This window comes from Triturus cristatus, chromosome 10 (genome assembly GCF_964204655.1).
Source record: "Triturus cristatus chromosome 10, aTriCri1.1, whole genome shotgun sequence".
Classification (NCBI taxonomy): domain Eukaryota; kingdom Metazoa; phylum Chordata; class Amphibia; order Caudata; family Salamandridae; genus Triturus; species Triturus cristatus.
The window spans coordinates 554353009-554379384 of NC_140593.1; the positions used below are offsets into that span (position 1 = coordinate 554353009).

Consider the following 26376-nt stretch of genomic DNA (forward strand, 5'->3'; position numbering starts at 1 on the left):
TTACCACCAATATGACAGTGTGTTGCCAATATTACCTTCATTGTACTAGAGCACTATGTTGCAGTGATTGCCACCACTGTGTCAGGGTCAGCATTTTCAAAGAAATTAACATAGTTTTACTACATTAAGCATTTTGCCAAGGATTGCCACCATTGTGCTAGGTGCTAGCATATTGCTGAGGATGACCACCATTGTGCCAGGACCAGTATGTTTCCAGGGGTTATCACCGTTGTGCCAGGGCTTGTATTTTACTAGAAACTACTACCACTCTGTCAGGGCCATCATGTTGCCAAGATTTTACTGGGAAATGTTGCAATTATGCCATGAGTAACATGTTAGAAGAGATTACCACCATTGTGCCAGGACCAGGATGAGGGGTGTTACCCAGACACCGGTCCCAGGATGCTTGTTTCCGGTCCAGGAAAGACCTGGCTTGGCTGTTCCGGATGGACTGTTCCCATGAGGCATAGCGTCAAGACTGATTTACATGGTGGCGAAGTGAGCTGCAGAATGAAGATGGATTCAACCCAGATCCGTGATGGGGGGTGAATTTCTGAAAGGTTTCAGCGCTCCGTCCATCATCTCCTTGTGTTTGCTTTGTTCTCCCTACGTTGGCATGGTATACCCAGACATGGGTCCCTTGCTCACTTTGCCACTGAATTCAAGCTAACCTGGTTGATGAGGAGTGTTACCCAGAAACCGGTCCCAGGATGCTTGTTTCCAGTGCAGGGAAGACCTGGCTTGGCATTTCGGGTTCGACTGTTCCCAGGAGGAACATGTTCAAGACTGATTTGCATATGGCTGGGTCTGAACTGGGGTGGCGAAGTGACCTAAGGAACAATGATGGTTTCAACCCAGATCTGTGAGGGGGGTGAGTGTCTGAAAAGTTTCAGCCCTCCGTCCATCATCATCTTGTGTTTGCTAGGGCCAGGATGCTGCCAGGAATTGCCACCAATGTGCCAGAGATAATCACCACTAAATGATGTCCAGCCTTTTACTAGACATTACAACCGCTGTGCTAGGGCCAGCATGTTGCCAGGTATTGCCCATTTCATGCCAGGTCGAGCATGTTTCCTAAGATTACCATTGTTGTGTCGACCTGCATTTTTCTAGGAATAACACTGTTGTCCAGGGTATGCATGTTTCCAGGCATTACAACCACCGCGCCATGGCTCATACTTTACCAGGAATTACCACCGTTGTCCGAGGGCCAGCATGTTCTCAGGGGTTACCATCACTGTGCCAGGGCCACCATGATGCGAGATTACCATCATTGTCCAAAAGGCAGCAGTTAAAAAAGGAATTGCCACAAATGTGTCACTGGGAGCATGATGTCGGGGATTACCACCTGTGCCATACGATGTATTGACATGGATTATCATCAATTTGCCAGCCCAGCATGTTGCCAGGGAGTATCATCATTGTTTCATGGCCAACATTTTACCAGAAATTACTACAATTGTGCCAAAGTCAGAATGTTGGAGGGATTGTCACCATTGTTCCAGGACCAAAATGTTGCCAGGAATTTCCAAAATTGTGCCAGTGCCTGCCTGTTTTTAGTGAATATCAACATTATGGCAGTGCCGGCATGTTGCAGGGAATACAGCCATTGTGTGAGGGCTACCAGATTGCCGTGAATAACAGCTGTGCACTGATTCAGAATTACACAGACCCACCCAGTGAGCATGTTGCCAGGGATTACCATCATTGAGTCAGGGATCAGCATGTTGTAAGAGATTACCATCACTGTGGCAGGGCCAGCATTTTACCAGGGATAACCACCAGTGGGCCAGGCCTTCATGTTAGCAGAGACTTCCACCATGTTGCCTGGGCCAGCATTTTATTTTGTATTTTTTGTATTTATGTAGCATGACAGTCACCCTAAGTTATCTAGACACTCACCGACATGTGGGAAATAATAGTAATTGAACGGGGAAAGGTATAAAACAACAAATTAAATGTTGGAAATAGCCATGTTTTCATATGTTTCCTAAATACTGTAAGGGGAGATTCATCTTGTAAATTTATTGGTAGGCTGTTTCACAGCTTGGATGCTGCAGCTTTAAACGTGTTACCGCCCATAGTGGTACAATGAAATCTGGGTGCATGAGTCAAAAATGCTTTTTCAGATCTAAGGTTATGGTTTGGTTTATACATCATGGGATTCCTTAACAAAGGGTTTTGAAAGCTGTTATTGAAAAATGTATGGACTTAGGAAAGTGACTTAAAAATAAGTTTGCTTAATTGTCAGCCAATAGAATTTGACTAATCAAGATGAGATAAAATCACACTTGAAAATTAGTCTTGCTGTTGCATTTTGCACAAGCTGTAGTTCCGTTGCGTTTTGGCAGGAAGGCCAAGATAAATGGGTTTACAGTAATCAACTCTTGATTATATAAACGCATTCACAATTTGAATTATCTGTGGCACTATGAAAGTACATAGGCTGTTTTTCAGGATGCGTACCTGGTATGTACAACTTCTTGCCACCTCATGTACTTGGTGAATCATAGTAAGTTGCTCATCAAACTTGATAACTAGATGGACAATAACAGCATGAAAGTGACTACGTTTGTCAAGTTAACTGGTTTAGGGTATTTTATTGTGTACTTAATAGTTATTGCAATATTGTAAAAAGATTGGGACTGTTCTGGTGGCACTATGTGCGCATGCTGAAACATGATCATCTTGGAAATTATAAAATGTGTTACCCTCCTTTTCAGTGCAAAACCAGTTATTACAAATGTAACAAAACCGGTTACCTGGAGTTTTTACCTTTTGAAGCAAGGTGAGTTTTTCTCCTATCGATTCTGGCCAAAAAGGAAGTGTCCGTATTAGGGACGCTTCGAAACGAGCAAACATCTGTGTCTTGCTCCATTAGGTTTGTGTTGGTTCCAAAACATCCACCCTCAACTATTTGGAGGCAGTTATGGAGGTTATCTGCACTGGTTGTAAGATCCTCGTCAATTTTGAAACTAATTTGGGTATCGTCTGTGTACATTAAAACCGATAACCCATATGAAGATATTCAGTCCTCCAAAAGGGGCAACGTATGTATTAAAAAGCAGTGGACAGAATAGAACCCAGTGGTACTCCAAGTCAATAACCTCAGCTCTGATCAGCAGGAATTTAAGTCTACCATTGTTGATTTGTTCTTAAAGAATCTTTCAATCCAGGTTAAAGTGGTTTCCTTAATACCTAACTCTTCTAAAAGGTTTATTAGGACCTGATTGTCTTCCCTACTGTTGGACCTATGTCCTAGGGGTAGCTTGGCTCACGGTCAACAGGCTTACATCTCTACTTGGCCTATCATACTTGCATCCTACCTAGCTCCAATCCAGCGCAGCACCACTCAAAAAGAACACTACACCAGTCAAGTTTAAGTTTTACCAGATCTTTATCTTTCCTTTGCGAACTTGGATTTTTAATTTAAACTTTTAGAATGAAACATTTCATCACATCATAGGGTGAACGCCTCCCTCCATTCAAGATAACCCATGTCATTACACTTCAGGGTAACACGTTTCCTCATATTTCAAGATAGACAATGTCATTACTTTTCAGGATAACACATTCCATCAGGTCTCACGATAAACCATGTCATTACATTTCAGGATAACATATTTCATCATGTCTCACGATAAACCATGTCATTACATTTCAGGATAACATATTTCCTCATTTTTCACGATAAACCATGTCATTACATTTCAGGATAACTGTCCCTTCGGGGTATTTTAGCTCAGCAGATCTATAGACCCTCTAGGTAACCCCACCCCGGCGCCTGGGCTCTGGAGGGATTGTCAACCTCCTCACGATTTGCGCTCTGAAGAACACTTGCAATTCATTTCATCCCCGCCGGTCCAAACGAGGCTCCCCTGTCAGCTGGGCTCACTAAACTGCTAGCAGCCCACTTTGTTACAGACAGGCAGGTTCTAGGATCCCCTAGTACTAAGCTAAACTATCCCCAAATGGCAGTCCCCCTTTGCTTCCTCCCTGGCAAGGCTCGCCCCGTTATCCCCCCTCCTCAACTTGATTGGGACGAGATGCTTGTATTTACTACGGGCCCCTGGCTTCCCCTCGGCAAGGGCCCCGCTTACTGTCACTCTTGAGGTCCTCCTCGTGGATGGTCCACCGCTGTTGGGAGGCGCGTTCCCTTCACTTTGTGGAACGAAGCTTGCAGGCTGAATAAGCAGAAGGAATCCCTACTCAATAAAGAGGGGGGCTGGGGCCTGCGCACACCCTCCAGCCTCCTCCCACAAGAGAACACGACGTAGCTCTCACCCCTCACGAGCGACAGCCTCTCCTTCGCTACTGCCAGGAGGCGCTCCCACGACGCCAGGATCAGTGCGTCTAACGGGGGCGCGGCCTCTGCTTCCGTCCGGCAACTGCGGGGCGGCGCTAGGCCCCTCGCACGTGATGAGGACCTCGGCCTCACCGCCTTCCCCTCCCGCACTTACTGGAGATGGGTCTCCTCAGGCCGCCAGATGCGCTGCTCACCCGCTCCACACACCCGGGCCAATTCCTCACTCCTGGCCTTCCGGCCGCAGCGACTCCTGCTGAAAGACCCCAGGTACTCTCTCGAACTGGGGGGAAGGGTGGCGGTCCGTATTTCAGGACGGGTCTCCTGGAGGGGGGGGGGGGGGGAAGAAGGTGGTGAATTGACGGATGCCGGTCCCCTCACAGGAACGGGGGCGGAGGTCAGCTAAGCTCTCGGGACTCAAGCTCATCCACCTCTTCTCGCTTATCGAAGAGAGTGGCTACCTCCAGGCCAATCCTGGAATTCCGGACAATAACAGGGCTGTAAGCCTACAGCAATGGCCCTCTCTGTGAACCAAGAGGTCAGGGGTTCACTCTCCCTAGGGCCTCCCTGGAACGCGTGCCCCCAAGTCACTGGTGGCCACAGGGACTGGTCAAGAGGTTGGGGGTGATGTCACTGGCGGGGAGAACTGTGCAGACCCTGAGACCTGTCAATCCCTACCCAGTGCAGCCACCTCCCCACTCAGGTGCCTTACTCCTGGCTAACCGGCCACTCAGCTCTCTTCTAAAATGGCCGCTCACCTGTCTATTTATCACCTTGGGCCTGACCTGCCAGAAGGGCCCAGAAAGTTCCGGAAACCCCCATGGCAGTCATGGTCCAGGTGCTGAGGTGACAGTTGGTGCCACCATTTTAGAATCTCACCTCCCTTCCCTAGTTTTCCTCAGAGGAGCACCTTGCGCCTCTCCCTCAGGTAGTGAGGGAGAAGCGCCCAGAACCTCTACATTAGCACCTAAAAAAAATTTGATAGACAGAAAAAATGAGAAGGGGACAAGGGACAAAAATAATAAACTGAGGAGGGAACTGCCAAAGGGCTGACAGGTCTAACACCTACCAAATGTGGCCGACATATTCAAAAGGATCAGGCGGCTGGGATGTCTTGGTGGGTACAACATCAAATCTCGTCTAAGGATGCTGTTCCTACAGTTTCATCTCTTTAGCCAGTACGACACACAGCTTGCGTCGCATGAAATACATTTTGAGCTTTGACAGATAATGAAATGTGTTCAAAGATTGCACCTTCTCGAAGTTTGGCCTATAATACTCCACACAGCCTTTGTATAGTGGGACTTTTTCCAATAGTGGTACGATTTGTGCCTTTTTAAAAATTTCGGGAATAGTACCTTTGTTCGGAGAGGTGTTGATAATATCTTAAATATGGTCTGCTGACTTCAGCTTCAGTTCTTTGTGTAGCAATCCTGTGAGAACATATGCTACTGAGCCTGTTCTATTGCTCTTCTTTATCAAAGTGTGATATTGGTCAAGATCCAACTTGCGCAATTGGTTGGTTGGTTGTCCACCTTCATACAACATTTTTTCAGTGCCCTTATAAAAGCTTTACTGTTATCTATTTCAGTTTGACAATGACCTGCAAAGTTATTGCAGTTTGGGCCTGAGAGAGCAGTTTGTGAAATGCTAGCTTTGTATTTCCAGCCATGAATAACCATAAACACCACTTTTGAAACGTTGGCAGCTGGTCGTATCCCAGGTCAGCGTGTTGGAAGGGATAACCACCATTGTATCTGGTCCACCATTTCACAGCTGGGGCACTGGTCAAAATAGTTGCTCCTCACCTCCGCACACAGACATTCATGCATGCACACAAACAAGCAGAAATGCACTCTTTTTTTTTTTTTTTTTTAAACCTTTATTCATCAAAAAACAGGGACACAGCTATTCAGCCGACAACCCGGAGGTTCGGCAGCTTCAAGAGGGCAGTACAAAGAAGCGTCCACAGTGCATAAAAGGAGAAGCAAAAAGGTTCTATTTTAAATAAACACAAACGCACACCAAACCCAAGCAAGGCGAAAAACACTGAGTACAACTGGTGATTGCCCCTCAGGGGAGACCGGACCCCCCTCGTCTATCAGTCACAGTGCTGTGATAAGAGGGAAAAGGGGAAAAGCAGAGACCCAAGAAGTCAATTAACAATCAAATATATGTACAGAGCTGGAAAGAATGCTAAGGAGAGAGCTGCTCCTCGGGGGGGATCCAGATCAGGGGCAAGACATATCCCCCCCCTATATTGGTTCCACCGCCCCCAAATGGCATACCACTTCCGAGGGTGCCCTCTAGCGCAATATACCGTCTTTTCCCTGAGCATACTCCAGTCCATGTTTTCCTTCCACGCAGCCAACGTAGGGGGTCCCGCGGAGCCCCACAGGCGCGCTATGTCTCGCTTAGCCACCATGTTTACCCAGTGTCACCCACTGGGTCTGTGCCTCATCGTGATCAGTAGGCCCCCAAACATTCAGGAGACAACACCGCGCCTCCGGCTGCATAACAATGCCCGTCACCTCCCCCATTACCGCATGGACTCTCCTCCAAAATTCCATGATGACGCCACATTCCCAAATGATATGCAGGAAGGTACCCACCATACCACAGCCCCTCCTACATAAGCCCTCCTCAGAAAATCCCATATGAACCAACCTTGGCCCCGTAACATAGACTCTGTGGAGTATTTTGAGCTGCACCAGCCGCAGACGCGACGGGATCGCGACCTCCTTAGGAGAGGAAACCGCAGACTGCCAGTCCTCGTCGTCCAGCTCAAGTCCGTCCCTAGTCCATTGGTCCCGCAGCCCCAATAGCAGGTCCGCCCGAACATTAATCAATTTCTTATAGATAAGAGAGACCGTACTCTCTGGCATATGGCCATCGAGGATCCGGTCCTCCAATGGAGAGGACTCAGGCACCTTCTCTCCTTCTACGAGGACTGACCACAGGGCATGACGCACCTGAACATAGCGGAAAAACTCGGATTTCCCCAACTCATACTCCTTCTGCAGCTCTTCAAAGGACTTCACCCTCCCCTTAATCAGCAAATCTCCAACCCTGGAGATACCGATCAAGTCCCATTTCTCAAAACCTTTCGTATGCCAAAGCTTCCCCAATTTTTCAGAGTCAAACAACGGGGTAGCAAGGGTGAGCCTATCCTTCCAGCCCAGCGAGTCAGTCGCCAACTTCCACACCCGCACCGCCACCCCAGTGGGCCCTGTGAGGGACGAGTCCAGCGACCGCGAGTACAACGCTCTGTGATAATTACCGCCGCGCAACAACCATCGGTCCATGGCGTAGCCGGGGCTTAGAGCCGGACCATAGAATCCATGATTAATCGCGCTCAACTGGGTGGCCCAGTAATAGCGTTGAATGTCCGGAAGCGCAATACCCCTGTCGTACCACGGAAGCGTCAACTTAGCAATCGCTATGCGCGGCCGCCCATCCCACAACAATGATCGTTGGAGGCTTTCGACCTCCCGAAAGTAACTGGCCAGTACCCAATCAAGAGTATTCTGCAAGGCGTAGAGGAACCGGGGAAGAGACATCATTTTGAACAAGGCGGCGCGCCCGAGGAGGGAGAGCGGCATCCTCCGCCAGCCCGCAACATCCCGCCGCAAACGCGCCAGGGGAGGGAGCAGGTTCTTCTCATACCGCAAAGTGGAGTCAGTGGAGATAAAAATCCCCAGGTACACGAAGCCCTGCTGGGGGATCTGGATCGAACAAGTTCGCGGGACAGGTGGAACATCGCCGCTCAGAACATACAGATATGATTTACTCCAATTGATGACGAGACCCGAGTTCTTACCAAAGGATGTCAGAACGTCACAAACCACTATAAGCGAGTTCTTGGGCGAGGCGAGATATAACAGGATGTCATCGGCATAGAGCGAAATACGGTCCTCTTGATCGGGCGACCATCTAAGTCCACTTATATCCGGGTGCCAGCGTATCCACGCCGCCAGCGGCTCGAGGGCGAGGGCGAACAACAAAGGCGACAGGGGGCAACCCTGCCGGGTGCCCCTCCCAAGCTGGAACGGAGTCGACGCCCGCCCGTTTACCACAACACTCGCAAGGGGACCCTCATAAAGCAACCTCACCCAGCTCACAAAACCAGGGCCAAAGCCGAACTTGGCAAGCACAGCCCACAGATATGCCCATTCCACCGTATCAAAAGCCATCGTGGCATCAAGAGACGCCACAATAGCTGGTTCTCGCAGCGTGCTCGCCCTGGCAATCACTCCATGAAGACGCCTAAGGTTTAACGCAGTGTTACGGTGCGGGATAAAACCCGATTGATCCGGGTGGATCAAGTCTCCCAGCACCCTGACCAAGCGGCCCGCCAGAATTTTAGCCAGAATTTTCGGCTCAGCATTAAGGAGTGATATTGGCCGATAGGAGGCACACTTGTCCCGGGGCTTACCATCCTTATGTATCACAACAATCGTCGCCAGTCGCTGGTCCAACGGAAGGGACCCACTCCCCCGCGCCTCCACGAACATGGCGCGCAGGTGAGGGGCAACCCTATCCGGGAACAGCTTATACAAGTCAATCGGCAAACCATTTGGGCCTGAGGCCTTGCCCGAGATCAGCGCGCGGATAGCACCCGCCACCTCATCAACCGTTATATCTCCATCGAGGTCATCTCTATCTACGTCAGAAAGGCAGGGCAGAGCGATGTCACGCAGGAGGTCACGCGAATCCTCAGTTGGCCTATCCGAAACCGAGGCGTAAACCATACGGAAATAATCCGAAAAACACTGTACTATACCCTCGGGATCAACAACCACCTCTCCCCCCTCTCTCGTCAGCTCCGGCACCACTCTATTAACACGTTCTTTTTTGTCCAGCCACGCTAGGAGTTTCCCGGCCTTATCGCCAACATCGTACAAGCGACCCTGCTGTTCCCTACTGAGGGTCTTGGCGGCATTCGCCACCAGGTCCCTATATTCCGCTTGCTTCAAGCTCAGATTATGCAGTGAGGCCGCTGTAACCTCCCCCTCCAGGGCCACCTCTAAAGCCGCGATCTCATCCTCAACCTGTATAACCTCGCCATCTCTCCGTCGCTTGGCGGCCACTACCAAGGAGAGGGCCTCCCCTCTCAACACGGTCTTAAATGCTTCCCACAACGACACAGCCGAATCAACGGAACCCTGATTGTCCTTAAAATAGTGATCAACTGTCTTCAACAGCGCACTGCGCATCTTGGGATCACGAAAGTACCAGGGGTTAATAGGAGCAACCCTGCCCCCTCCCTCGCGGCCGACATCCAGCCGGACCCACACTGGCGAATGATCAGATATGCCCCGCGCCATATGCCTAGCCTCAGATACCAATGAGGCGTGCGCAGCCAGAGTGAGCAGGTAATCCGAGAGAGACTACCATGCGCCCCGGAGTGGAAGGTATATTGGCTCTGTGTGGGGTGCCGGAGCCTCCAGCAGTCTACCAAGCCGAGTGTATCTATAAAGTCTGGAAGCCACGTCTGAGCCCCCCCGGTGTCCCTGGGCGGGTACCTATCCAGCAACCCAGAGCCGACAGCATTAAAGTCTCCCCCCACCATTAGCATACCCTCCGGGAGGTCCAGCAAGGCCCTACCCAGATCTGCAAACGTGGAGGCCTGCAGGGCAGGAGGGACATAAACCGAAACCAAAACCAACGTTCTTCCCTCCCACCTCCCCGTCACCGCCACAAACCTCCCCCTATCATCAACAATGGTGGAGTCCACCTCGAAAGGGAGTGAAGCTCTAACAAGGATGCCCACACCCCTGGAGCCTGAGGAGAATCCCGAGTGAGTGATGAATTTGTAACCTTTTCTATTAAGAGCAGAACAAGTATTACCTATAAGGTGTGTCTCCTGCAGTAGGGCCACATCCGGCAAAGACCGTTTCAAGAACTGCAAGACTATCCCCCGCTTAATACGATCTCCCAAGCCATTAACATTCCAGCTAATAATATTTAAGCCCCTACCCCCCATCCCCACACACAAAGAGGCCCACCCCACACCCGAAGAGCCACCATTGAACAACCCTGACAACCATTACTACGCCTTGCAAAAACAAACCCCCCAACAACAACCCCAAAATCCCAACACTCCCCCCCCCCCCCCTCCCCCCCCACCCTGCACCCCTGCTGCAGCTTACAAAGCCCCCCCAACTTGCAGTGTGCCTGTCGCCCCACCATAACACAAAACTACAAAAAGTACCCTGAGGGAGGAAAGAGCTCCCATCTTCCTCCCGCAACCCTCCGTATTACTGCAATCAGCTCAAGTCAGTGTCCGGAACCAAAGCAAGTCAGTCCGGCTCCAAAGGCATCAACCCTGCCCATCCCGGTCACCCTCCACGTCTGTGGCAGCATCCCCGCCAGTCCGTCGTCGGGGCAGAGCGTCCAACCAGTCTCCGGCCATAGCAGGCGACTCAAAGAAGAAAGTCCGGTCCTCATACACCACACGTAATTTGGCAGGGAAAAGCATAGCATACTTCAGGTCCCTCTCCCGAAGACGTCTCTTCACCCCCAGGAAACTCTGCCTTTGCTTTTGCACCAGCTGGGTGAAGTCCGGATAGAAACTCACTGATGCGTTCTGAAAAGGGACCGGGCCCGTCGCCCGCGATGCTTGCAGGATAGCGTCCCGATCTCGGAAGTGAAAGAGCCGGGCGACAATCTGTCTCGGAGGGGCTCCCGCCCTGGGCCTCCCGCCAGGAACTCTGTGATCCCGCTCGACTGCAAAAAACTTTCCATGGCCCTTAGGCTTCAGATGGTTAAGCACCAAGTCCTCCACGAGCAGATCTGCGGAGATCTCATCCGAGGATTCCGGGACCCCAATAATGCGCACGTTGTTGTGCCTGGCCCGGCCCTCAAAGTCCTCCAGCCGGCGGGCGGAGAGGTCGTTCTCGGCCCGCAGCTTACGAACTTCGGTCTGAAGTTCCGAGACATCATCAGCGAGGCCTGTGGTCTTGAGATCAAGGGATTTAACCCGCTCATTAGTTTTGCCCAAATCCGCGCGGATCAGGTTGACATCCACCAAGATAGTATCCACTTTATGCGCCAGGGCATCAAACTGTCTCCCAATCGAGGCCTGCATCCCCTCGAGCGCACCCATGACATCCTGCAACGAGAGCTCCGAGGTCGGGGATGAGGAAGCCTTCTGTACATCCAGCGACTGGCCCGATCCGCCAGGCGATCCCTTCTGCTGGGCATAGCGATCCATATTATTGGATTGGGTATAGGCTCCCCGCCTGGTAGCCTTGGGTTTCAGCCTATCCACCTCTGCTTTACCCGACATGTCTGGCACCGAGCAATCCGGTGCAAAGAGACGACCCTCTCTCAGTCAGAGGGATCAGGAGAAGCCAGATCTGCAATAACCAGTCAGAGTAGGGCGCAATGCGTCCAGAGGATAGTAAAGCATCAGAAGGCACTCCCGGGCCAAGGCAAACAAAGGGCGAGAAAGTGAAAGTGAAAGTACGGCGTTCTCCGTCCGCCAGTTCACACCTCGCCAGGCCGCTGTTGTTCAATTAGAGGCCGGGCATCCTGCCAACGCCAGCCCCTGGCATCCCTCGGAGATAGGCCTCAATCTTCCGCCGTGCACAACTCCGGTTCCCGGTGGGCGATCCGATCCCGGGCAGCATCAATCGCCTCAGCAATGAGTCATCTGCAAGATGCCGTGCATATAAAACAGGATTTAAGACAGGATAATCGACGGAGGGCGCGTGGGTCCCGGGAGCTCAAAGCTCACGCGGCCATCTTGGTCAGGCGCTAGGCTCCTCCTGCAGAAATACACTCTTGATCATGCACACACCCAGACACACAGACGGGCACAGATGAACTTGAGTGCACACAAAGATCCTTTTTTTACTCATCTCTTAACTAATCCGACTGCTACTTCGGCAGCCCTGCCTCTTAACTATGCTCTTGGGCTTATGCAGCTCCTGATCTGCACTCCCCAGAGGAGGTGGGGAGGAGGAGTACCTCAAGAACCCTGAGAGAGTAGGAGATCAGCAACCACGTAGACTTCCACAAACCAACCGGACACCTCCGCTCTGCCAGACTCCTACTTGCACACACCCTGCATAATCCAGAACCGGATCCAGCGTTCATGCCTTCTCTCTTGCCCCTAAAGCTTGGAACGACCTGCCCCTGCACATCAGAGCTGCCTTCTCAGTTCTTGAATTCTACAAGAAACTGGAGGCCTGGCTCTTCACCTAGCCCCAACACGTTCTCTGTCCATACAGCACCAGGATGCCAACCTGGATGGGTTGTGTGCTACACACACACAGCAAGCAGGAGTATGGGACGAGTGGATAAGGCAATCAAGACGGAGTGGAGGGCAAGTGTAGAGGGAAGTGCCCAAATATGTGAAAGGATGGGGTGTTACATTAAATGACAATTTTTCTTTTCACCCACAATAGTTGTCTGCTTAATTCGGGTCTGGTGGCTCAGTGGACTAATTCGTCCATTGCAGGGGCCTGTGTTCGACCTCATGGTCACAGGTTCAAATCCCGGCGGGTCCACTCAGCCTTTCATCCATCTGAGGTCGATAAAATAAGTACCATTGAGTTGGGTAACAATGAACATCTGTTATTCAGCGCCAAGAGACCTCTAGATGAACGTGCGCTTTACAAATACACGTCATGTTATAATTCACTACTGTGCTGTGACGTTGAGACCAAACCTAAAAAGTGCTTGGCTTTATGGGTGGTCCCATCACAGTAGGTATGGTAGATACAAGAACTTGTATCCAAATGCAATTGAATACATTTGAACATTGTAAAGAAATCACCACCCGAAGATGGGAGTTGAGAGCACTTCTAACAGTAATACCTTGAACAGATTGAAACTGGAGATTGTATAACACAAAAGAACTGGACTGCTTATATACTCATAGCCTACTCTATCAAATAGAAAAGTTCTCATTTTTTCTGTTATAACTATTCTTCTCTTCTAACACTGATCTATTTTTCCCAACATCTGATGCCCTCAAGCACATAGATTGATGCTCATTCCTAATAGTATATGCAAGATAATACGACAAACATCTTCATGAGCACTGTCAGGGTCCAAACGGTCCCAGATACAGAAATATCCTTCTTTAAGACCTAACAAGCCACTCTATAGATAAGCAGTTATGTCTTCATTGTGAATGAAGCTCTAGATCAATTCTATATTTGTGTGTGTATGTATTTATATGATTTCACTAGACATCTGCCCGAAGGAATAGTACCAAGAAAAGAAAAGTAGATCATCTTGCTCCAGATTAAAAATTAAATGTGTAACCAGAATCGTCCCTTATATTTGCAGGTGATTTAGAAGGTTCGCAAGGAACATTGCAACGTTGTTTGGAACTGGATTCAACATCTGCTGATGCACATCTTCTGATGGCCCAGATCTACCTGTCTCAAGCCAACTTCTCTGAGTGTTCACTCTCTTTGGAAACAGGAGTTAGCCACAATTTTAAGGTAGGCGCTGCGGTGTGTCTTAGAAATCTAAACTTTTAAGTGTACTAAAGGAAAAGACACAACATAGATTGTCAGTCTTAAAATAACTGTGATTTATAAATGGTTAATTTTTCTGGTATTTTGTGACTGAGCAATTAAAGTTGTGCTTGTTTACCCTGTGCCCGTGTAGGTATTACACTGCAGGCAGAGGGGCAAATGGGTTATATGCATGGTATCATTCCCCCATTCAAATAAGGGGATGCCACATTGTTGCAATGTAGGTGCAATATGTGCACCTGCACAATGGGTGTCACAGGATTGGCAGCACAAGTGTTTGTGTCCCCTTCTGTAATACAGAAGTAATGCCTGGGTGCAATGAATGAGTAAAGGCAACATTACATCCCCAGGGCACTTTAGCTGCAAGGCTCCTTATTGCTTGATATTTGGGGAATGGCACTAGGAACTATGGAAGCGTGTTCCTGAAAGCCCAGTTTAGCTTAAGTTATTTGAAAAAAAAAGGATTTTTTGTAAAAAGTAAAAAATTAAATCATTTTATGCTTATGAATCGCTGGCCACATAACAAAGTTCTTTACCTTGGGATTTGTGGGCATATTCATAATAGGTAGACGCTTACACAAGATTTCTGAATATTCATGAACTTGTTCTATAGCCTAGAACGCAACTTATTTATTTATGCATTTTCCACTTAAACAACCTAAACCGAGAACATGCCAGAATGACATCAATTGCTGTTTCCTTTTTCACCAAATAGCCAATAAATAGGAGAAAATGGTTCATTTTGCTGAAAACACCAAACTTGAAAACAGTGTATTTAGGCAAAAAGGGAAATCGGGAAAATGTGCCTCAATGCAAAGCATACAGACATTAGGAATTAAAACCTGTTTTTAAAATCTTGGAAGAGTGCACCATACCATCATGTCCAGCATTTAGACAGTTATTTTCCCCTCTCTGTGGGGAAGATCCTGGACACAAGCCTGCTTTATTTAAAGATGCTTTGGCAGTTAACAGCAATTGTTTTGTGGAAGCGTTTGGGTTTAATCGATGTTTAAGGAGGTTTTCTTTCTCTTTACACTTTTTTTTCTGAAGAAAGTGTTTTTTTTCCCTGATTTTCCTGGTGATGTTTGACCTCTCTGTGGCTTCGGGCACTATGCTGGTGCCTTCTGAGAAATGTTCAGACACCCAAGGGTCAAAGTCAAGGCTCCTGTTGACGTTGAAGTGATGTCATTATTGGCAGTCCTCATCATCCAGAATGTTTCCTATTTGTCAAAAATTGGATCGCCTTCAGATCTTAAGACCTGGAAGGGAATCATCCCATCTGCTCCATTTCCTCGTGATTTTGAAGAGGTAGCAGTCTTTCTCTGTAGGATTACATATTTTTTATTATTAATATAGAAAGGAGCAAGTGAATCACACAGCAAGGTACATATAACCCCGTATAGGCCAACTGCCATAGTCAGGTGCATAGAAATAAACTGTCGTCGGAGTGTGAACTAGGATATCTCTGGGTAACGGGAAAATACACAGCATGTTGCCTACAACCCAGAATGGGCCAGGTCTCTTTCTCTTTAGATGATGCTCAGACTCATCCTCCTGCACCAAGGGATCACTAGAAGATTCTTCTCATTCATCTTTGGAAGTCCCATTTCATCCTTAAACTGAATAATGTATCCTCCAGTCTTCCCAGGAAAGTATGTGCTCTCTGAGTGAAAAGCTCTGAGTCCAGTGATGCGTCTCCATCTAGGTGTTACTGCAAGAGGTATAGAGCAGTGAAGAGTTCTGGCACAAGTAGATATTATGCTTTTCCCCATCTGAATCTCCCAATCCAAGAAAAGAAAGTTGGCACATGTCATCGCCTGAGGATTCAGACTTGGATGGATCATCTTCTGATTGATGGTATCCCTCACCTTTACCCTGGAGTGGTGCAGAGACAGAATATCGACCCAAAAATATCGACTTGCACAAATAGCGTGACAAAAATAATTGTGGGTCAAGAATATCGACTCGGGTAAGTAATATCGATGTAAAAAATGTCTAAGTGTTTAATATCGTTTTCAAAAATATAGATGTTAAAGATATTGATTTTTTTTTATTAATGTTATGTATTTTAGTATATATTTTATACGTGATGCATGTATTTTTTTGTATAATAATTGTTTGTATTTTTATTATATGTGTTAAAAATGTAGTAGTCATTAAGAAAAAAGTTAGAATTTTGCATTTTTAGTTCCACAGCGGTTTGTGGGTTTATAGGGGAATAGGGTGGGAAGTGATGTAATTATTTAAAATGTATTGATTATTTTTAGTAGTTATTTTTTTCTATTTGAATTTTGCGGTTTTAGTACCGTTACAGGTTGTGGGTTTATAGGGGTATAGGGTGGGAAGTAATTTAATTATAGTAAATTTATATAATATTTGTATTAATTGTTGAATTGAGATGTTAGTGTTAACTATGTAAATCATTTTTTTATTAATTATGTAATAATTACTTGTTAATTGTAATTAATTGGCAATTATTTGTTAATTGTGTAATTATTTTAGGTATGTGTTGTGGAATTTATAGGTGAAAATGGTGGGAAGGATGGGAAGTAATTTATTTTTAACTGCTGAATTAATAATTAAGTATTTTAAATTAAATAATTAGTAATTCATTATGGTAATTGGGAAATTAATTTTACGTCTGTATTGGGGTGTTTACAGGTGGGAAGGTTGGGAAGTAATTTATTTTTAATTGATGAATTAATTAGTTATTTTAAATTAGTAATTAATTATGGTAATTGGGTAATTAATTTTACGTGTGTGTAGTGCATATTATAGTGTTAAAGAATGCATATTCAATGAATCTGTAATAATAATTTTTATTAATTTTTAAAATTATTAATTGTGTAAGTTATAGGGTAGGAAATAAAGAAAATACATTTGTTTTTAAAAATGTTTTTGTTTAATATTTGCTTCTTTTAAATATTGTTTATAAAGGTATTTATTCATTTATTTCAAATAGTTGTACCTCTTTTTTATATGTAATTATTATATTTAATATTTAATATATTTAATCTATTTTTTTTAAACATTCTTTATTTTTAAGATCCTTTTTTTTATTGTTTAAATGATATAAATTTTTGGTTCTCTGCTATCCAACACTTTCCTTACTGTTGCACTCACCGGAGTGGGAATAGTAATTTTTACCCCTCTGCCATACAGCACTTTCCCTACTGTTGCACTCACTGGAGTGGGAATAGTAAATGTTATCCCTCCGCTATCCAGCACTTTCCCTACTGTTGCACTCATTGGAGTGGGAATAGTAATTTTTACCCCTCCGCTATCCAACACTTTCCGGACTGTTGCACTCACTGGAGTGGGAATAGTAAATGTTACCTCTCTGCTATCCAATACTTTCTCTACTGTTGCACTCACTGGAGTGACAAATGCAAAAAGAACAATAGATGGACAGAATGCACAACAATGTCCTATATTCACCCCAGTGCAGGGATCTGGGCCTAAATCCATCGTTTTTTTGTTCACCATGCCATTCCAGTTTGGACCCAGCCATATGCATATCAGTCTTGACCCTGCGCCCAATGGGAACAGTCCAGCCCGAACTGCCTGGCCAGGCATCCTAGGACCGGTTTCGGACTTTCAGCCCTCATAAGCCAACCTTGTTTCCGGTCCAGGGAGGACCTGGCTTGGCAGTTCGGTCTGGACTGTTGCCATGAGGCACAGGGTCTAGACTGATTTGCATATGGCTTGGGCCAAACTGGGGTGGCGTAGTGGGCAAAAGAACGATGGATTTAACCCAGATCTCTTGACTTGGGGAGAATGTATGAATCATTGAGCATTCCGTCCATCATTTGTTGCAGTTGCACTCACTAGAGTGGGAACAGTAATTTTTGAAATATGTTACGTCTAGGATCTCTCCTTTCCATGATCTGGTTGCAAGAACAATTGGAACCATAGGACAAGCTTGTGGTTTTGTTTTGATTGTTTAAAAGATTATTGAGGGTTAGAACTCTTGTGCTTTGATCCAAAGGTTACACCTTCTCACAGCTCTATTTGAGAGCTCAATGGACGTTCCATGAACTCTCAGAGAAAGCTGCAAGAAAGTTTAATCTACAGACCACAGCTACTTCAGAGGCTTACACCTGATCCAGAAATGGACCGGTTTTATTCCCCAATTATGCCTCCGGGTTTCTTGGGCCGTCATCCCTGGGGAATGCAATTTTGATTGGTTGGTCCCAAGGATTCTGTACACTTTTCCACCAATCCCAGTTCTTTTCAAGGTGATCACCGAGGTAAGACTTAGCAATGTACCTGATAACTGCATGAACATTCTGAGAGAGGCAAAACATCCTTTTATGAGTTCTTCATATGCATTCAAAAGGAACAGGTTCTGCTTATAGTGCAACATCAAGCATGCAGAACCGCGAACTTGCCAGGAGGAGAAAGTACCACCTTATCAGCTTTATTTGGCAAAATCTGGTTTGTAGAAATCTTCTATTAGAGTGCATTTGGCTACTGTCGCTGCTTACCTTTATTATTATTCTCAGGCTGTTTTCAGTATTCCACTGATTCAGGATTTCCTGTAGGGTCTTAGGACAGTGCTTCTCCTGTTAAAATACCTTCTCCTCCCTGGCCATTCAATGTGTGTTCTCTAAAGTGATCGAAACTCTGCGTGAGCCCATGCACAATGCTGATGATAGAGATCAGGGTATCCAAAATATGCCCACTATCACAGATAGAGTAATTGCACAGTTGCACGCACATACATCCATCATACGCTAGGGCCCATTTCACTAACACACGCTCAATACTCTACTGGTAATAAACCTGTGGGAAGTAAACACCTAACTCCCTGCATCTATATCGAGGACGATAGGACCTAATTATAGTGATTGTCCTTAAATATACTCCATACAATTTATACAATAATGATCAAAAATGTACACAATAATTGACAAGAAAGAATATTCAACACCATGTTTTAAAGTTATATTGCTTTATCTAAAATTAATCAAAGTAAATCAATCAGAATAAATCAGTTCTCATAGTTACCTATTCTAACTAAGTGTCAGAACGGGTCAGGACCAGTCTCTCGGTAAAGTCTCTCAAGACGGAGTCCCTCAGCATCGATCCTCAGCAACGCAAGTTCACGCAGCGAAGGTAAAATGGCAAGTGGCAAAAACCCTCCCTAAGCTAACAATTCTTATAATGAAAAATACAATAGAAACACACATAAAATTGGCAAGTTAAACTGTATCACTGAGCAGAACGAGAAGGAAGGAATGTAACATTGCTACATCTGGAAATCTCCGCTCAGGAAAAGTCACAAGACGTGAACTACGGAACAGGAACCAAGAAACAGAAACTAATAAAGTATCCAACTTGTCTAACTTCCCTCGGCAACCGGGCCACAGTACATTGTTCATTTCTGAAGCTCCTTTGTCCACCAAGGACATTCCATTTCTTTTGGAGATCCTCCAAGCTGCTGATGTCCTCATGGAAAAATACAACAAGGACCACGGTCAGTTGTCTTCGACCTTTTTCCAGCAGGGGTCTCCCTTGCCACATCACAGAAAATGCCACACCACAGACAGGCTTCAAATATTCTCAGCTCGTTTAAGGCCTTCATAGGCCACAATAGACCATCTTTAACTAAAGAGATAAAATAAACGTTACTACAGCATAATGATTAAACAGTGTAAACCCCACTAATACCCTTATGTGTATGTATTTATCTAGCTTTTGCGACATAAAAAGCATTAATTCAGACAGCGTTTTGTGCTCAAAAATAAACAGCACACAGCAACATTTAAACATGAAAACTTGCACGTTATTGTAAATACAGAAACAGCACATATAAGCTAACCCTCATGTAACTTTCTCTTGTGTTAGAACAAACAGGTTGATTAGTAAAACATACTTGCACAAGACAAATAATTAATTGTTAATTATTAATAAATTAATAATACGCATAGACATGCCAGAGCTTCAAAAGCCCATGAATTTTCTGAAAGAAAACTCTGCTCCAGCACTGATTAACAGAACCTTTTGTGGAAGGTTGCTTTTTTAGTGGCTTTTACATCATCCACGTGGATGAGTGAACTTTAAGCTCTGTGCATAGGATGTTTGATAGAATATCGATTGCAAAATATTAGTGTGGACAGAAAATCACATTAAAGATATGGAGAACCGAAATATCAAGCAGGCGAGTGCAAATTGGTAAGTTCAGATTTATTATTCTTAACTCCACATCTACTTACCTTGAAGATATGTATACGTAAATGTGGAGTTAAGTGAAGTAAAACTTTTCTTTCCCATAGAAACTTACCTTCACAATAATTTTGTACTGGATATTCTTGACACGATATTTTGTGCACACTATATTTTCTTGATATTTTGTCCAAGCACCCTGTGCACCGATGAACCATACACTGTGTTCTATCTTAAAAACTATCCTTACAAACTCACCATTCTTTTGTCCAAAAAGAGATTTGTAATTTTCACGTTATTCTGAAAATGTCCTTGCCTTATTTTTCCTCTAATACATCATCACTGGGATAGAGTTCTTTACATAGCCTCAACGTGAAGTGGGCATAAGTTATTATTTGGGCAAGCCTAAAGATATACACACTGTCAAAAAGCTCCTTGTTAATTATAATGCAGTGAGGAGCAGGTCCTGCCTCCTCTGAACAGATTATAGCTTGGTGGATAGTTTCTTGCATCTTACCTGTAATTCACAAGCTAATAGGCCCTTATGATGGAAGTCTAGGGCGTATTTCTCAAAGGTATGGCTGTTACTGCATCTCTGATAATAAATGTTCCTATTCCTCACATTTGTACGACTACCAATTATTGTCTTACTCCGGATGGATACTTTAGTGGGCCAGACTTCTCTTCGTACCTTATTTACCTATTTGTTAAATTCTGTGGCCCTGGTTGCAAGTTCTAGGTTGGGTTATTTTACCATTCTGTTTTATCTTTTCTCAAGACCTGAAAGAATTCCATGGTGAAGAAAGAAATGTTATTTTCTTATAATCCCAGTTAACAGCCATAGCTGTTCTCTCTAAATTCATAAAAGCCCAACCCACTTTACTGCTTTTAGGACCAAAGATTTTTAACTGGTTTCTATGCATACGTATATTCTTTTTGTTGCAAAAACGAACAACCCAACTGTCACCCTGCTGGGCATAATGAGATAGTGCTGACTCCAAGATTCTTAATTGACCAGGGTTTATCTCCTAATGTGAAATGCACTGTTTTGTAGAGTGGAGTTTTCAGCCAGATGTACATTGTGTCCTATACTTTGGATAATTAGTTAAAAAGGGAAAACACTAGATGGTGCCTTTTTCGCATATTTTCTTGCTATATGTTTCAACTGAAAAACATTAAAAAGTAAAATTGACTTGAGCTCTGGGATCTTGCAGAAGCACAATAGATATTCTACATTTTAAGAAATCAGCGCAAATACTAATGCTGAAGAACTAGGATTACAACTACTTCCATCACACTGGGCAAAGATAGAAGAGTATGGATGGAGAAGCATTGTTTGAATTATTATCTGATGCCTGCAGTGAAACAATGGGTCCAGTAGATTGATGATTGCTCCTACCTGCTATCTTCTGGAATATACTCTTTGATGCGTAATATTTGACTCGCACCTTGACCTGTAGGAAATTCCAATTCAAGGAATCTTCATGCATAACAGATTTGGGATTCGTAAAGAACTGAATGCAGAAAGCTATGCACGTTCACCAAGAACATCCATGCAATGTTCACCCTTTGCATGTAGAGAAATGAAAGGTTCACTCACCTGCATATGACCTCTGCTCTTTGGAGGCTTGTTTAATACTTCAATCTTCTGATTGTAAAACCTAAAGTGGGTGCTATGAATTTACAGTCATTGCAACTCAACACAAGGGACCTGATTACAACTTTGGCAGTGTGGCACCGGGTCCGCCCCGCTGCTGCACCGCCAAAGCTGTGCTCAAGCCGCCCGCCAGATTAGGAGATTCCTCCTGTCTGGCGGGCTGTTTTTTAGCATTTGCACAGTTATGCCTCAGAAAATGGCCACCGCAATGGGAACGCCAAAAACAGTTCCTGCATGACATGGGCTGTAAAGTCCATGCCGTCCAGGAACTGGTGTGCATGTACATAGGAGGGCACATGTGCCCCCCCTTGTGCACCCTTTTGTTTTTTCTCTGCCAGTGTTCATAGAGTAGGTACCTCCGTGACACCGCCGGCGGAGAGGAAACTCGTATTATGCTTGGCGGGTCCGCGGCATATTGTGGCCTCTTGACTGCCACAACACCGCCATGGAATGGTGGTTCCCTGGCGGCTGTGGCAGGAAAATGGCTGTCCAACCGCATAAATCGGAATGTGGCGGTTGGGAGACCGCTGCGCTCCCACGAGTCAGTCTCGTAATAGGCCCCTAAATGGTTTTGCCATTGTCCATCATCCCACTAGGTACATACTCCTGTTTAGAAAAGCCTGGAAAACCAGCTCACTGTGCATCTACTTGTATAATATACATAAATGCATTTCATTTTCCAGGTTCGAGACTATCCACTGTATCATCTCATCAAGGCTCGGGCACTGAAAATGACAGGAGATCTGCCAGAAGCTATTAAAACACTCAAAATTATCATGAATCTTCCTGAAATGAGAAAGGGAGAAAGTAAGAAGGGAAAAGGGAGTAGCATAAGCATCAGTGAACGTGTGTCCATTTATCTGGAACTTGCAGAGGTTCTTCGCCTAAATGGTGAGCAGGTAAGGAACATTGCATGAACTAGATTTTAATGATGGAAATTGTGGATTCTGTGGTCATCATTTTGCTCTTCACTTTTAAAGGTTTACAATACGCATCTGCTTAACAACTTGCAAGGGTAAATTATAATTTATTCCTGAAATTATACTTTTGAATGTAGAAAAATTGCTAGATGATTTTACTCCTTTGTAAATACTGTGATAAGTGGTTAATGTGGGATTGGCGGCCCTGGAGGTTGCAGTGACTACCCACACACTTGATAGCTTGTAGATATTCACAAACATTGTTTAGTTTCCCATTCTGGATATGCAAGCATTAACTATGTAGGGTAAACTATTTTTCCTGCTTGAGAGGAAACAAAAGAAAAAAATACATTGATTTGTTAATATTTCGCACCATTTACTAGTGAATTTTTGCACTCTGTGTTACAGCCTTGAGTACTGTACATCTTTTGTAGTTTTCCAGGTGCACTCGTGCAATTCTTTGTCAATTACCATAACATTCTGATACCAGTTTAAAGTGCACAATTAACACTAAGAGTAGATTTCTGACTTTTAATGCATGGATATAATGTTTTGAACCGTTTGTGAGGCAATGAAAGAGTGAGTGTAAAAAAAAGAAACTTTAACTGCAGACTTAAACAGCTTCTAGTTGCTGATCTTCTGCCAATGGAAGACCTCAGTTCAAAGTATGGTTTATAAAGATCTCTGCTTTCAGACAATTTGCTCATTGTAAGTGAATCTGTTCTTTTTTTCTTTTTCATGGGTATAGCAGTGGATATGATTTGGCACTAAGTAAAGGAGAAGTGGAGCCCGCCTTGGGAATGTTGAGAAATATCACTTCAAGCCAGCCATATTTCATCGATGTTAAAGAAAAAATGGCACAGATTTACCTTGGAACGCGAAAGGATAAGAAGCTCTACATTGCCTGCTATCGGTAACATATCTCTTGTATTTGTTTACTACAATGCCTCTTCTTGTTGACCACTTCCTCTTATGTTCAGCTTTGTGCACAGCGGCGAGAACGCATACACCAGAATGCTATTTACACATATTGCATCTAAAGTGAAATTCTCTACCAATAGAAACTAGACGTAAGCTGTAACCCAACCCTTTTCACTCATGTAGACCATCGGAGGTTTAAAACAATGCATACTCCATGATACCTGGTGTAAGGAAATGCCTCTTTTTGTATGATCACCCCCACAGTTTTGGACTGATGCTGCTGTTTTTTTTCGATGCGGAGATTGCACTGAGGTCTGCTAACCAGACCTCAGTGCCAGTGTTCTAACCCCTTACCCCTTACATGTTAAATTGGCTTCCCCCAATTGGGGTAGGCTGACGTATAAGTCCCGAATATATGGTACCAAGGGCACCAGGAAATTCAAAATTGTTGGAGATTGTGCACTCAATTATATTATTCCAATAATCTTAATATTGAGTTTCAATCGTTCGGCGTGCTACCTTAGTGATATGCCTGCCTAGCATATGACTGATACAGATAGGGTGGCCAAGTCTCGGAGGTAACTTGGACACTAGCATGCACTGCTGTGTTTGCTATACTTAAAGATAAACTGTGTAAACCAATTTTTTAACCAGGACATGTTTACTTTTCTAAACATTCCAAAACATAGTAGTTCTAAATATCAAACATTTATACTACAACATATATGTTGTTTTACATGCATTAATACAATCAATTGATGCTGTATACAACTTTAGTAGAACAGCGCCCAATGCATTGCGGGACCAACTGTCCCTTCATCAGGGAAAAACCTGTTGGGTGAAAAGAAAACTCATCAGATGATGTGCAAATTAATATGAAGAAACATCATTCTATTTTGTGCAACTTCAGTTTAGAAGGAGCGTGTCACCTCATAGTGTAGAAAACCAGTTGACTTTTATTAAGTTGCATTGACACCAGAGTGCTACCCCTTTTATGACTCGCTGCTTGAATAAACACTTACATCCATGAAAGAAGAAAGAACGGATAGGCGGAACAGCCTTCCAATCTACCTATAAACATATAAACTTAACATTGTATCTAGTGATGTTTTCACTTGTTGGTAAAAAACACATATTCGTGAAATATACCCGCCTACCTCAAGACAACCTTGTGAGGCGCGGAGTCAGCTGTTATGTTCACCACGTAATAGTAAACCTCTAGGATGCTTAACAGACCGCTTGTGTCATCTCGGTTGTGGTACCAAAGACGAACATTGTAACAATTGAGATCGTGTTGATGCTGCAATAACATTCAAGTCATCTATCTTTATACTCCTAAATACAACGATCCAATTTCACTCTCTGAAACGACTATGCTGTCGCATACCTCGTGGTAATACGGAATCCTTTCTGTTAATAATATTAGTACCTTCAATAGTCACCATTTCTGAACGCTGTTAGGATAAAATAACCACCATTACTCCAAGAGCATAACGAACCCAAACCTCATCCGTACTCACAATGCTCCTTCAAAACGTATTACCTTCTCGTCCTTAACCACTGTGATCCGAGTCTCCCGCTTACTGGCTAAACGCGTCTTCCGACTCACGGCCATCATGATTTAACACGATCATTGAATCTCGCGAGAGTACTCTCAACAATCACAAGCGCCATTCCTAAACAACAAACTAACATCATCCGTGTACCGTCTAATCACCCGAATCCGTTCAACCCGAACATCAATACAGTGAGGACCACCATAAAGTAGGACGATTTATAAGATTATACTCTCCTACCTATATACCCCTATTTAAGACCATTTGTTTTGGAAAATGAACCAGGTATTTTACGATCCTTAACCGCTAAACTGGCACCATCTTAAAATTGTGTAATGCTTAATGAAAGGTACAGATAGCTGAAGAGAGGGTACTATTACCTAGAATACATTAGATGTTGATTAGTATGTGGGTACTCCAAACGTGCTCAAAAGATGTGCCATTGCTCAGAAAACAGGTGATGTGAATAAATATATGGGTACTGAGCTTTAAACATGATGTAACTCTCACCATAGTCATTTACATAAATGTTTTTTATGCATCTGAGATTACATGAAACTTCTTGCAACAATGTTTAAGTTACTCATATCACTGTCTGACATTTTGGACTGTCCTTAATAGCTATTTACACATTAAGAATCTAATTGTGACTACAACAGAGCCCTTTTTCGAACCTCAGGAAACTCCCTTTAACTGGTCCAACCAAACACTCGGTCCAGGTTTGGCATGCAGCTACTAAAAGCTTAGGTTGGGACAGGAAGCTCACACTGGCAACTCCCTTGTGGGACTCTGAACAACTGGGCAACCTGCGTTCCTCAAAGGGATTTGACAAATGGTATCTCATTGGTATCTCCCTGATAGGTGACCTCTGGGTGAAAGGTGATATGATTGCATTCGATACTCTACAACAGCAATACGAACTCTCCGACTCAGTTTTTCCATTATCTGCAGATCTGTCATGCTCTTGTAACAGCCCTACAGAAGGGCTCTTCCCCTACTGAGTCTTCACCGTTAGAAGACAGATTACTTAATGGGTACCTCCCGCAGATAGCAATTTCGTTAACTTATAAAAAATGGATTAATAATACCCCTGATCCCCGTGAACGACTGCATGAGTGTTGGGTGGGGGATGGCCTCGAACTTGACGAGGAGTGGCGAGAGGCGGTGGCCTCCCCCCCCCCCCCCCCGTGAGGTGGCGATTTCCGCTTGGCTACACCTGGTCCAGCTCACAATATTGCATAGAACGTATGTCACTGGGCCCCAGCTGGTTCATATAGGGAGGGGGGAGATTGCAGAAGGCGCTGTGGTCAGATGGGCACTTTCCTACACATACTATGGGAGTGTGAGCAGATCC

General features: G+C 44.9%; 1 protein-coding gene across 1 annotated transcript in view; it reads left to right on the forward strand.

Moving 5' to 3' along the window:
• The window catches only part of LOC146789712 (tetratricopeptide repeat protein 21B-like), a 459544-nt gene that overhangs the window by 150392 nt on the left and 282776 nt on the right, over positions 1-26376 (forward strand). Inside the window, exons 7-10 of the mRNA XM_085631181.1 lie at positions 13607-13764; positions 22309-22524; positions 22606-22640; positions 23294-23458. Of these exons, the coding sequence (XP_085487307.1) occupies positions 13607-13764; positions 22309-22524; positions 22606-22640; positions 23294-23458 (574 nt within the window). The remainder of the gene's footprint in view (positions 1-13606; positions 13765-22308; positions 22525-22605; positions 22641-23293; positions 23459-26376) is intronic.